Consider the following 15,019-nt stretch of genomic DNA (forward strand, 5'->3'; position numbering starts at 1 on the left):
TACGAGGTCCCTTTTTACAGTTTTATAACGCTCTCGGTACGCCTAGTGGTTCCCGTCTTGTCCTGGGGATGGGTGGGGGCGGGAGGAAAGGCATCTCGCGCCCATGTGCGTAAGGGAATGAATATTTGTTTAGTTATTCATGAAAAGACTGAGTTACATATCAAACGCTGGTGTGTATTTGATGCCTCTCTCTCTCTCTCTCTCTCTCTCTCTCTCTCTCTCTCTCTCTCTCTCTCTCTCTCTCTCATACAATACAAACGCAAAACGAAAACAAAGCAAAATGTATGAACTGAAAGCAAGGAACAGAATAGCACAGAATGTATTCAACTTTCAGTTGAAATAAGTATAAATTCCTGATACACAGAAGAGGAAAAATAATGCTTTCAAGTCCCATGGTAATCTGCAGTATGAATTTCATCCGTTTTCAGTGAAGGTTGTCTATTTGGAGAATACTTTAGATGAGTTTGTTCAATGATAAAATATTATAGTTGGGAATTATTTTTTTCGCGAATCAGAAGATTGATTATTTAGGATGCAAATCATTACAACTATATGGGCAATTGACTCCGAAAAGACGAAATGCAAGATTAACTAAGTATATATTATATATATGTATATATATACATGCATGCATATATATGTGTGTATGTATATATATAGGTATATATATGTATATATACATATATATTAACACATATGTATACATATATATAAATACAATTATATATATACATATATATATATATATATATATATATATATATATATATATATATATATATATATATATATAATGCAGACACACCTCAGGTGTGAATCACTACATGACTGTATTTACAAGGCTTACAGTCTCACACCCTGAATTCTTTCACTTGCAAAAATCCAGAATTGTAAAAATATGATGCATCTTGGGTTCTGAATGGAAGTTATTGTGATGCATATGAGAAGGAATGTACGGTAGCAGGTTTTTTTTTTAAGTAGAGGAAACTGATGTCTTGGAAAGGTAAGACTAATACAGAAAAGCAACGTGTGCAAGAATACTAGGGAGAAATGGTGATTATGTCTGGAACAGCAGAATGCTGCATTGCTACGTTGGCGCATGGTTGTAGCATCAAGGGAAAATCTAGTTAAAGAATATAAATGCGTTAAGTCTAAAATTGTAACGGTATGCTGAGCATGATGGGAGTAAAATCAGTGACTGTGAGTGTGACTGGACGAAGACTGGAAAACATGAGACTAAAAGAGACTTTCGGGAGAGTATGAATTTGTGCACTGCTTAGTTCGGAGAACTCCATGAGAGAGTCTTGGTTTGTCAGTTCTCTCTTAAGCGTTATTAAAAAATAAAAAATGAAATAAAAAATGCGTCGAAGTTTCTTCGGCGCAATCGAGTTTTCTGTACAGCCGCTACACCGTATAATCAAGGCCACCGAAAATAGATCTACTGTATCTTTCGATGGTCTCGGTATAATGCTGTATGAGCCGCGGCCCATGAAACTTTAACCACGGCCCAGTAGTGGCCTGTCCAATATCGTTGCCAGAAGCACGATTATGGCTAAATTTAACCTTCAACAAAATATAAACTACTGAGGCTAGAGGGCTGCAATTTGGTATGTTTGATGATTGGAGGGTGGATGATCAACATACCAATTTGCAGCCCTCTGGCCTCAGTAGCTTTTAAGATCTGAGGGCGGACAGAAAATGTGCAGACAGAATAAAGTGCTGACGGACAAACAAAGCCGACACAATAGTTTTGTTTTACAGAAAACTAAAAAGGGGATCATAAAAATACTAAATTTCCTCATTAAAATCAGAAACGACTTTCCGTCTTACAGCTTGATAATAACCATTCGCCCCGGCCCCCAAACCACCCATGCACTTACCCCATCGAAAAACATCACAAAACGAACGATTTAAAGCAGCCCTCTCAAAACGGGGCAAAATTTCCTTACCCAGCTACGCAGTCACAATCACCATACACAATCGCAGTCACCATTAGCGTCGCAGGGAGCAGCTGGCACTGCTGGCCAGGGCAAGCAGCTGCCGTAGTCTTTCACGCGGACAATTCCCACTCCATCACCCAAAGAAGAAGAAAAAGGTAAACACGCAGCTTGGGTCTGCCCGACACAATGAGAGGCAGGCGTGGCTCGTGCTCCGGCCGATCTTTTATCCATTTGTCGTGGAAAGGGAAAAGGGGGCCGTGACGGAAAATTGCCCTTGGATGGGGGCAGGGGAGGGTTGTGTATTCAGTGGACGGAGGTCCAGGCAGTGATCGAGAAGCCTATAGGAGTAATCTCTGTGACTATTTGATTTGTCGTTTCTTATACAGCGTGTCTGTATATGTCTATTATATATATATATATATATATATATATATATATATATATATATATATATATATATATATATATATATATATATATATATATATATAAATAGATAGATAGATTGATAGATAGATATTTCTAGTGAATTATTAGAATAAACCATCTTTCTTTGTCTAGTTTTATGAAAGAAAGTTTTGGAAGTTTGCAGATATATATATATATATATATATATATATATATATATATATATATATATATATACATATACATATATATATATATATATACAGTATATATATATATATATATATATTACCACACATTGAAAAATAAGAGACCGGGTGTAGGGCCTACACCCATCTCTTATTTTCACCTGGTTGTAGGACCTACAAAAGTGATTATAATCTATATTTATATATATATATATATATATATATATATATATATATATATATATATATATATATAATTTATATATATAAATCTAAATAAGCGTTCTAAATTAAATTATATTATATATATATATATATATATATATATATATATATATATATATATATATATATATATATATATATAATCTAAATGCAAGCGTTCGAGGAAGAACTGCAGTGCAAACTTTCTCTGCTAATAACTTGTTCATCATAATGAACGTTAACGTCGTTAACGTAACGAGACATCAAAAGATACTTTGGAAGCTACCGTAAAATAAATAGATGAATGAATAAGTAAATTGTGAGAGCACTTAGTTTAGTCTCCCTTGAAATTATAATTTTCTTTTACGTAAACCTTTAGTTTTCTTTTAATTTTACCATTGACTCTTGTATTCAGACTGGCAACGATATTTTTTTCCTTGATTGTCAGCAGTTATTTTGCTGTTCACCTTATAAACTATCATGGATTTGCCAATTTCTAACATGCTTAACAGAACCACGTATAACAGCTTCTTAACAAATGTCTGAACACTTCCCTCTTACAAACCACATCTTTCTCACATATTACTATTTTTTTTTTCTATGTAATCTCCCTCGGTGTAACGTGTCAGCCAAGTAACATACTGTACATCTGATCCTTTGTTTGTCAAATTAAATCTTGCTTTCGGTGCACGTAAAATTTTGAAAAAATAATTATGTTAATATTTGGACTCAGTGGTTTTCCATTTCCAAATTATTTACCTTTAGTTGCAGGTGAGCTTGTTTGTCCTGTACTACTATGCTCATTTTTAAGTGTCTTTGTTTTGTTTTTTTTTTTCTAAACTAAATGCTATAATGTTTCCATCTGCAAGATAATCTTGTGTAAAGAGTTAAACGTACAGTATAATTTTGTGAGTGATTAGAACTGCCCCTTGGAAGCATAGAATCCCTCAACTCCTCTTAGTTTTGGGGCCTAAAATAGGTAAAGCTGAAGAAGCTGGACAGCTTGGTAGGATAGCTTACAGGCAACGAATAAAAGGTACACGGCTGAGAGCAAGCAGTTGAGGAGGTGAACACAAGCCGTCTACAAAGTGACACACAGGACATAATATAAATAGTATCATTACTGGGATTTTGTTCTTTATTTTTAGTCTTGTAGTCTTAAGAACCAACTATATGTGTTCTGTTTAACTATCGTGTTGATCTTAATTTATGCCTAGCATTTTTGGCCAGGTTTGAGGCCGGGGAGGTCATACTAGGCCCTCAAAGCTAGAAAACCTTTCGTCTTGTAGTGTATTTGATAAATTATTTGGGTTATTTATAAGGTTATTTTGCAGAAGTGACGACACTTTCTTGTAAACTCGGTCTTCAGAGTGCATACATTCCAATCACGTAACCCTTACTTTTGATTTCCAGCTGACGCTGGCGTTCATTCAAAGCTAGACCCACAGGTGGAGGCAGAACGGGATCTAACATCGGTCCTTGTAAATGCGAGCCAAGTGCTTTACCATGAGGAGCGACAATTATTTTATCATTATTTATCTAAAAAGTAGCTTAAAACGAAACTACAATCGCATTGTTACATTCTCAACTGTGAAAAGTGGAACAAGGTAAAGTTAAAGGCGTGCGTTGAACGGCCAGGTGGAAGAGAATAACAGGGACGGAGGAATGTAAAAGAGTGAAAGCAATACAACTCGGACTGGGGCTTGGAACTAAAAACACCAACTACCCCACGCGGCCTTCTACGCGTGTTGCAGATAGGTATGACTTGAAAACTATAAGAATCAGCATTTAACAGAAACAACGTGGAAAATTACAGGGCACAATGGAATACGTTGTTCATAAAAAAAATGAAAAAATCATTTTCAGATGCCGCAAATATCGTACGTTACTATATTGGCCTTTACATAATTTTTTGTTGTCCAGCTACAAAGAGCATGGTCTGCCTTAGGAAGAAAGAGCAGTGTTGAGGAAATGGATATTTATGACAACATTCTGCTGATTACTGTCTCTGTGAGATGTGTTCAAAGAAGGATGAAGCTTTCATAAGCGCTTGTTATCAAAGTGGCTTGTTGTGATAAAGACCAGATACCACCAATGCATCATTAACTGTATATCTAAAGAATTTATAAAACCACTCTGTACGATCAGAAACCTTATGATCGGGATGGTGTGAAATGTCGACCAGCCAGTAGGTGCGAACTGTGTGGTCACATCAGTTCTGTACTTTTGTGTTTCATAGCCACTGTAAATGCTTAGATAAAACAATGAGCTGCAAAGCAGTCAGCATGTTTCACCTAGCCCGCATCTATGAGTGGTTGTAAAATACCGAATATACGGACCAAATAAAATCTCGATCTTTTGCCATTCTAGCCCCCATTCAAGTAATTCGAGTTGGTAAGTGTAATTACTGAAGTCTTGATAAATGAATTAGGGTGATTTCGAACGAATTAAAAGCAAAAGTTGAAGCTGAAGACCAGCCAGAATCCGAGGGCCATGTAAAATCGTACGGATCAGGTGTTTCGTAAAACACTCATAGACTGTCAGTGAACCTGCAGAGAGCTGCTAAGTTTTTCTGGCCAACTTATGACTTATTGTACCTCTGCTTTTTAAATAAAGTTTACTGAAATAATTCCACACAGTTTATACACACACACACACTATATATATATATATATATATATATATATATATATATATATATATATAATATATATATATATATATATATATATATATATAATATATAATATATATATATAATTATATATATATATATATATATATATATATATTATAAATATATAATATATATATATAGTGTTCATAAATCGTCAATTCGCACAAAAATCGTTTCTGAATTTCAGGAGTGGTTGGTTTGCCTTTCCTTAGAAAGATGATTTTAACATTCTTAAACAGTTGTCTCAAAAAAACAAACTCATACTAAACCTGATAAAAGGCAAAGTACTGTAATTCTCAGTAAACAGATTATGTTGCAAAAATGAATACTATCTTATCTGACCGGTCAAAATTTGAATGCATTGGTTCTCCTTACTTTCAACCAATCTTTAAAGTTGAAGACAGAATTAATAGGTTTTAAAATCCTTAGGACAGAAATAAAATCTGGAACATGATTCGGATCTGTACACTCTGGTTCTTCTTATGGTTTTATGGTTTACCGAAAGTGCACAAGGAAGGAATTCCACTAAGGCCTATTTTGGCCTCTTATAATACTCTAGTTATAAGTTAGCAAATTTTTGGTTCCACTATTACAACCATTTTCAGAAAATGAGCATACCCATACTAACTCCACTTTGTTTTCAAAGAGATTGTTACTGGGACCTGGATCTGTATATGGTAAGTCTTGATGTTGTCTCGCTTTTCACTAATGTCCGTTGCAGGCAACGATAAAAATTATCTTAGATAAGATTTTTATAGAACCAGGTTTCATTTTCATTTTGAAAAACTTTTAAATTTGCGTGCTGGACACAGATTTTTATTCAATGGAAAGCATTATAAGGATGAATGTTGCTATGGGATCTCCGTTGGGTCCAGTTCTGGTTTTTATGTGTCATTTGGAGGAAATGCTTTTTTAGCCTGTTCATCCTCATTTCGCCCTTTATTTATAAACGGTATGTTGATGATACTTTTCTACTTTTTAAAAGTAAATGGGCTGCTGAACAGTTTTAGAATTCGCTAACAATCTCCATCTAGTATTACATTTACCATAGAACATGAAAACAATGAGTGCCTTCCTTTCCTTGATGTGTTAGTCTCTGTCTGAACTCCACTTCTGTCTTCCGGAAAACAAACGTATACTGGTCTTGGTTCAAATTTTTATAGTTCATGTTTTTATTTTAAGCTTAATAGTATTTTAACGTTACTGCACAGGCCTTTTCTCTCTCCTCAGACTGGCTCTCTTTTCATGAGGTTGAGTTCCTTAGAAAATAGGACTAACTGCTACCTAAACTTTTTATTTGAGGTATCTCAAAAAATTCTTGAATAATAAATTTCAGCCAAAAATTCCTGTACCTACAGTACCTAAACTTGATTTTTATGTTTCCTTGCCTTTTACGAACGATGACAAATTTTTAACTACGCTGAGGCAGATTTTAAAGAAATACTTTACTGTATCAATCCCAAACCTGTTCTAATCCAAGAACAATTGGCTCTCTTTTAGATTTAAAGACACTGTTCCCAACCTTATGCGTTCTTTGGTGGTCTATAAGTATACTTGCCGCTCGGGACTTACGTCGGCAAAAAGAATGCTGAAAGTGCTGAGTTGACTCTCATCGTGGCGTTAGCCATAGAACAGGGTGTACCCTAACATAGGGAACATTCTAAACAACAAAGCTTATATTTGCTATGACGATTTTGAAATCCTAGAGCAAGCTGCTGATGAAAACTTCTCTATATCCTCGAGTCGTTAACCATCAAACAACTGGTTCATCTTTGAATTCAGTCTTCTTCTGCCCCTCTGTTTATTGCTTAAGTTCTCTCAGGTTGCCCTTCTTGGTCACCAGTTTTCTTTTCTTGAGTTAGGTTGGTTTTAACTTTTATGTTTAAAATATCTATATTTTAACAAATGATTTTCTGTCCTTTCTATTTAAGTTGTTATTTTGTAATGAACCACAAAACGTTGGCTGTAAAAAAGCTGAATAATTTTTTTCGTCGGTTCTAATATATATATATACATATATATATATAAACTATATATATATAATATATATATAAACATATATATATCGTTATTTATCGATTATTTCAGAATTATTTTTCTTACTAAAAATCATAATTTAGCTTCGATTTTAAGATCCATCTCGGTCACAGAATCCAAGGCATTATGAATCTCCATGGAAGTTCTGGTGATTTACCCTATTCAGCACAAATATTCATGGTCATTTCATATTCTACAATATGTGCTTGGTCTGTTACCATTTTATGTGATCTGGAAGTTCTGGCTGGTCAGCATGTTCCTCTTTCATTTAAAATTATCAGGGCCGTTCATTTTCATTACCTCGCGTGCTCGGATTGAAATGGCAGGAGAATTAGATGTTATTTGGTCGAAATACCTTTATTCAATGATTTGGCTACATGTGGGCAACATAGCAGTTTAGTCTCTGTCTGAACACTTACAGTAACTCATTAGAATAGGGAGACATCGTTCCCTTTCCTGGAATTACATCTAACAAGACCTTACCTTCCTAACCTGAGAGCGCCGTGCCCTAACTTGGCTGGGTGGGCAACCCCCGCCCCCCCGCTTCAAAGTAACACTGACTATCCCTGTATTCCTATTCTACATACTACCCCATTCATGTTTCGTATGGTCTCCGGTTCAGGGTTTTCTTATTTGGTATAGCCTCTGCTAAAAAGCCACAAATGAATTCGTTTTCTATGAAGGATAATGAACCACAAAGAAAATGTAATTTTTGGGTAGACCATAGTATACACTTTCAGGTAAACTATGGAATGAGCTTCAAAAACATAAGATACCATTATTCTAAAAACATACTAAATAAACTTTCTAAGCATTGCAAGACGTCAAATGTACCGATTATCCTGAATTATCTCATCTCCGAATGAGCTAAAATTAGCAAATATCGTCTGATACAGGGCCTAAGCATATATCATTAAAGCATCTTTCCTTTAAATTCATCTTCAGTGACTCTAAAGCTGCTCGGACATACTCGGTTAGGCACCATAATATATATATGTATAGTGTATATATATATATATATATATATATATATATATATATATATATATATATATATATATATATATATATATAAGGAAATTTGCCATTACCTTCAAATTTTAATTTTGAAACTACCATATGATTTAATAAACCATAATTAAAGGTAAAAGAATATTGTTCACGAGTTTTTCTTCTTTATTTGTTATCATATAAAAAGGCCTCTATCACCTCATGGGTTTTATGCGTTTTTATATCGTGCCTTTTAAAAAGGAATGTATAAATATGTGTAAATTTGGACGTATGCGTGTAGGTATATACTTAATGTACAGGTAATGTATACAGTTACATATATGTAACCGTATACATTATCTGTTCTTTAATTTCATTACTGTATTAACCATGAGAATATAGACCGGTTATATACAAGCATTACAGATATATATATATATATATATATATATATATATATATATATATATATATATATATATATAGATAGATAGATAGATAGATAGATATAGATAGATAGATAGATAGATAGATAGATAGATAGATAAATAGATAGACAGACAGATGGTGAATTACTTACATGAATCTTAGTCTACAGATGAATTTTGTACACATTGATGTATAAGACAATTGATTCACTGTCATACCTTCGACCTTTTACACTGTGTGTGAAGGTCACTTCACCTCATGAACGATATAAAAAACCTATATTGTCTTGTACTTTGGAATAATCACAAAAGTGCTTTTCGAGAAGGCTGCGGATAAACGAACCTAAATCTCTCTCTCTCTCTCTCATTTAAAGTGACGAAAATAGGAAAAGAGAATCTCTCTCTCTCTCTCTCTCTCTCTCTCTCTCTCTCTCTCTCTCTCTCTCTCTCATGCGCAAGAGAACACTCCAGCTCACACACGCACAGCTCAAAGAAATGTTTAAAATATGACTTAGGTATCTGGTTTACGATACGTAAAAAGTGAAGGGGCATTTCTATCGCATACCAGACAATCGCTTATATCGTAATATTAGGCTGACATTAACTGAAAAAATGTCGTTTGGAATATGTCTATTCCCTGTTCATATTCGGCGAATACCATCTGTAATGCTGCATTAAAAATTATAATTGCCGAATATGTAACGGCCATAAAAGTATTCTAATAGACATTTCATGTAATTCTAATTTTTTGATGAACGCGTGCCGGTAGACCAATCTAGCTGTAAAATATTTCAAATGTGGTGTTTTTTTCATTAAAGAAATGATGCTAACAAAGCAACTATTAACAGTTTATATATGCAAGACATAAATAAACGCTAGGGAAGAAGTGCAGAACATTTTCTACCTTCTAGGATACCCAGATTTTGTTGCCGGGGCGAATCCCTACGATAAATACGTCATGTTGACGAAAGATTAAGTTTACTGACTTTTTTTTATTAAGTCTTTATTCGTGATAATAAACCACAATGGACATACGAAGAATAAGAAAAACCATAAGATAAATTATAATTTTTGGTGATTGAATCCGTAGCTGCATGTAAACCTACTGTCGTCCTATCTCTGCACATTTCTACAGCCGTTTGAGCTTGCCAAGTAAAGTTCTACTCCTAACGGGTGTAATCTTAGGGGACCCTTTGGGCAGGGAGGGACCACTTCTGCTAGTCTGCCAGTGGTCGTACAGTCTAGCATTAAGAAGCGTTGGCGTCCTAGGAGGAGAATATCGGCTGATTTGTCTGGTAAACATTGGAAGTCTAGGGGGCCAAGACTGGGGGTCTTCATTTCCATAATCTATGACTGGTGGTGACGCATTAGAAGATTCGGTGGACACTTTGTCTTCTCCAGTAAGCTTTGGAAGTAAATTTCTACTGTCAAGGTACGATAATCGCCTTGATTGCCTCTGGTTGGATATGGGTATCTGGCTCTCAGAATTTTCCTCCTTGGGAGGAGGCTCTGATTCCTCGACTAATTCTTGTTCTGTTTCTGTGAGATCTTGAGCACCGAGTAGTTCACTGGTTAATCCCTTGTCCTCCGATGGGGCATCTGTTTCAAGTGTGGTTTCATTTTGTGACTGGAAGAGAGCTAATTCTTGTTCTGCTCTTGTAAGATCTTGAGCACTGGGTAGTTCACTTGTTAACTCCTTATCCTCTGATGGGGCAACTGTTTCAAGCAAAGTTTCATTTTGTGATTGCAAGAGAGCTAATTCTTGTTCTGTTTTTGTAAGATCTTGAGCACTGGGTAGTTCTCTCGTAAACTCCTTATCCTCTGATGAGGCATCTGTTTCAAGCAAGGTTTCATTTTGTGATTGGAGGAGAGATAATTCTTGTTCTGTTTCTGTAAGATCTTGAGCACTGAGTAGTTCTCTTGTTAACTCATCCTCTGATACAGGATCTGTTTCAAGCGTGGTTTCATTTTGTGATTCATCGTGTCTTGGGAAGAGTGTAATCGTGATATATTCTGGAGAAGTATTTCCATAGGGTATTATGGGAGTGATATTGGTAGGTGTTAGAAATTTAGAATTATATACAGCAGTTATTACAGTGCTGTCCAGTGAGTTTTTCGACACATCTTCTTCCCTGAACCTCAAATTTTTTGGCATTAGGGATTTCATGAGTGCCTCTTGGGAGGGAGAAGGTGGGGGTAATATTTGAACGATTTCAGCTGGGTTTTTTTCTATCCGTTGTGCAGACAGCATTTTAGCTCCCTCACCACTCTCTGGAGAACCTGCTTCCTCTGCTTCGTTATTATTTTCTTCAGATAAAGGATCTAAAGTTGTAGTATCAGAATCCTCCTCTTCTGGAACTATAGTAGTAATTGAGCTTTCCTCCCCTGCAAGTTCTGTTATTGCATCAGATTGCACCAGAAAATTGGTGACATTTTCTTCTGAAGTACTCGAAACATCAGTGGCTGACTCTGGTTGAGGAGTTGTTTGAGTTTTGCTGTCATTATCCTCACCATCAATGACAGTCGTCAATGCTCCAGAATCTCCAGGTGATTCAGTGATGTCCCTTTTGTCGTCATCCATTTGGGGTCCTACAATTGTCACAGGATCAGTGCTCAGGCTGGGAGGTAATTCTGTCCCTGTCATTGCCCCAGCTTCTGTGGAATCAGGCTGCAGTGATGGATCTGTGGTGTCAGTTTCAGACTCTCCTGTGAATGGAAACATGGTTGTAGTGGCCTCTTCTGTCACAGTAGGTTCTGTAGCGGAAACATCACCAGTTTCACCAGAGGTGAAATTACAAAGAGGATGTGGTGTGAATGGAATATTTATCCCACCTGGGGGTTTGGTAAAAGGAGTACCATATTTTGGTGGGACAATATATGATGGGTCACCGCCATCTGGGTACCATGGCCAAAACGGAAACTTATTGGTGGTTGTAAAGAAATGACTTGGCCACGAAGTAGTCGTGAAGAAATTACTTGGCCTCGGGGTAGTCATGACATAATGTGGCCTCGCAGGAGTCACGTAGAAATTATTTGGCCTTACAGGAGTTCCATAGTGAATATTTGGCCTTACGGGAGTCCCATAGTGATTATTTGGCCTTACGGGAGTCCCATAGTGATTATTTGGCCTTACAGGAGTTTCGTAATAATTATTTGGCCTTACAGGAGTCACATAAAAGTTATTTGGCTTTGGAGTGGTCATGGCGAAATTATTTCCAGGCCATTTTAAGGGCCTCTTTGTTACTGTGACAGGTCTTCTGAATGGCCTCCATGTTGTTGTGGAAGGTCTTCTAATAGGTCCCTTTGTCGGTGCAACAGGCCTATTAAATGGTCTGACTGCTCCTGTCTCCGGATATTCATAACCCTTCTTGGGATGAGTTGCAATAAACTGGTTCAGTTCCCCTATACTCTGGAAATACCTGAAAATGGTAAAAAATTCATGTAATAAATATTTTCCTGTAGATGAAGGTAGCATTTAACTGTATTTCAATCATTTTCATTGTAACATTTCAACATAAATTAGTTTATGTAAAAATGATGTAAGTGAAATAGATGGTCTATCAAATCAACAATTAGCAATTACCGAATAGAGTTTCATATCAAATTCAAAATATTTCAACATAAATTGTGCATGACGTTTTTGTTCTTCTTTTGTCACAATACTCATCATTTCATCAGCAAGAACCCTGTTCAGAACTTACCTAAGATTAGGTCTGTATCCACGGTGGTCAGCAATGTAAGTAACAAGAAGCACTGTACCATCTGAGAAATGTACAAAGTAAGAGCCTTCTTGGGTTCTCTCCTGGTAAGAAGCTTCGTGTCCAAAGACCTTTCTTGAATTATTGTCGACTACGGAGTAACTGAACCCTTGATTTCTCACAGATCTGCTTCCACTTACAGCCTACATCGAGAAAACAGGTTGGTACATTTAAAGATTTTGTTGTTGTTAAGGTAAATGGATTATAGGCTTTCAATTTTGAAAAATAGAGCATTCCTCTCCAGGTTAATCCAAGATGAGGCCCACACCTCATGAACATTAAACGTGTTGAATATTCCCTTTACATCAGTATCATGAGCAGCAAAGTGGAAAAGTATGTATATTTTTCAGTAGACTTGACCTGTGGCCTAGCATGAAATGAAAACTTTGTTTGATAACAAAACATATGCAAATCAAAAACTCCTTTAGAGAGGTATGTGTATTCTTTAATGACAATTACTTTTATGAAAAACTGAAAATTGTTGTGACGTAACTTAAGAAGTTGATTAATTTTAAGATAAAGTACAAATGTAAGCCTATAATATTTCTTACTTTGCCTTTCCTCTGTGTTCCCTTCGATCCTGGAGACTGACTTTTTCCTTTGGCTTCTTGTAATGTGTTATTAGAATTATGAAGGTTATTAAAGTTTCGCCTCCTAATTTCTAATATTTTCACTCCTGGAAGAGGCTCTGAGCCTTTAAGGTCGATTTCGACTGTGTTGTTCTGTGTTTGTTCCTTCACATTCTGTAAATCAGGAGTGCGTACAATATCTTCTGAAGTCTGAAGAGCACCTTTCATCTCTGTTTCTTCTACTGATTTTCTTGGGTTCCCATCAGTGATGTTTTCAAACATCTGCAAATCCAGTACATCATTGGACCTAGTCGTCGTTACCAGGTTGATTTCCTCGCTCAGAAAATCTCCTGTATCACTTCTTGTTATCTCACTAGGTACTGGAATTTCCTCTTCTTGTTTTAAACCTTCATCATCAGTCGGTATTTCATTGGAAATATTTGTTCTGCGACCTTCAGGTGTCAAGACTTCTACGCTCTCTGTGACCATCACCCCCTCTTTACTTGAACTGACTGGGACTATTTCTTCGGCATCTTCCCCGACTGATTTGAGATGAACCTCTTCAAATGATGATGGAAAGCTGTGTACACCAAGAGGTTTGCTATTCACCTGAACCAGAGGAGGAAGTTTGCTATTGGCTTCAACTGCATCAGAAATGTCAAGCAAATCTTCATTCAACACAGCTGTCTCCATCTCTTCTAAAGGAGTTAGGTCTTCAATGTTGGCGTGGGTAATGGCCACGACCTTAATGGGCTTTGGGTTGCTGCTCTCAGTACGTTTTTTGTTTACCCCATTACGGAACTTAGGAACGCTGTCTAGAATCTGAACTAACTGGTCAGCAGAAACAGGAGAAAGGGAGTAATTTGCAAAGGGATTCTGAGTAAGGTTCTCAGCAGTGATGGTTTCAACCAATGTGGATATCCTAGCTTCAATCTCGTTAGCAAATCTTTCTGTATGATTAAAATCAATGGCACCTGTCGTATTGAAATGAAACCCAGTTCCTTCAGTAGAATCAAGAGGCAAACTGACTTCTGCCCCTTGGCTTTCAGCATTTCCAGAGTCAGCTTCCTTGACTTTTGCGACTGACTGCTCCAGCAATGATGCAGTGTTCACATCGATTTCTTCCGCTGTTGCCTGTATCCGTAGCAGACTGTCTACTGCGTCCTGAATTTCTCTCTTTACAGATGGGTCCTCCTCTTCGTCCTCTGTGTTTATACGATGTGACCAGTCATACTGGTACGCCAGCCTAGGAACACCGGTGACATACCCTAACGCACAGGCGATCTGAAAATAAATGAGGTGTGAGTATAACTTTTCATCCTGAGGAAATCAGTAGCTGACGACTTTCTAACTAGTTAAGCTTACCACGAAGCTTACTCTAGCTCTGAAAGTTCAGAAGAGAAAAGGTAAAAGATGATAGGAAAAGTTTTGAATCGAGGTAAGCTGAAACAAAAGCCTGAATTCCAAAGTTCCTGTCGCGTGACGGATATCCACACCACTTTCATTTTCAACAGGTAAGAATAACCAGTAATAAGAGGAAGGAGTAAAAAAACACCTTATTTCACCCTTTTTACACAAACAAGGCTCATCTTGATGTCCATCCTCGCTTTTGGCCGAACAAAGGGCCCGGTCAACTACTAGCCTTCAACTTCCATTGCCTATTTGTTCAGGTGAACATCCCTGTGATAAGACGGTTGGGATTATTTGTTCAGGTGAGCATTCTTGTAACAGGACGAAATGGAGATTATCCGTTCAGGTGAACATTCTTGTACCACAACGCAATGACGATTATCCGTCCAGTTGAACGTTATTGTAACAGA

General features: G+C 36.6%; 1 protein-coding gene across 1 annotated transcript in view; it reads right to left on the reverse strand.

Moving 5' to 3' along the window:
* Positions 1–8,958: 8,958 nt before the first annotated feature.
* Positions 8,959–15,019, reverse strand: part of LOC136840103 (uncharacterized) — a 70,877-nt gene continuing 64,816 nt past the window's right edge. The window contains exons 2-4 of the mRNA XM_067106490.1: positions 13,182–14,483; positions 12,574–12,773; positions 8,959–12,291 (exon numbers count right to left, since the gene is read on the reverse strand). Of these exons, the coding sequence (XP_066962591.1) occupies positions 10,002–12,291; positions 12,574–12,773; positions 13,182–13,892 (3,201 nt within the window). The 5' untranslated portion in view covers positions 13,893–14,483 and the 3' untranslated portion in view covers positions 8,959–10,001. The remainder of the gene's footprint in view (positions 12,292–12,573; positions 12,774–13,181; positions 14,484–15,019) is intronic.

Source organism: Macrobrachium rosenbergii, chromosome 7 (assembly GCF_040412425.1).
Source record: "Macrobrachium rosenbergii isolate ZJJX-2024 chromosome 7, ASM4041242v1, whole genome shotgun sequence".
Taxonomy (NCBI): Eukaryota; Metazoa; Arthropoda; class Malacostraca; order Decapoda; family Palaemonidae; genus Macrobrachium; species Macrobrachium rosenbergii.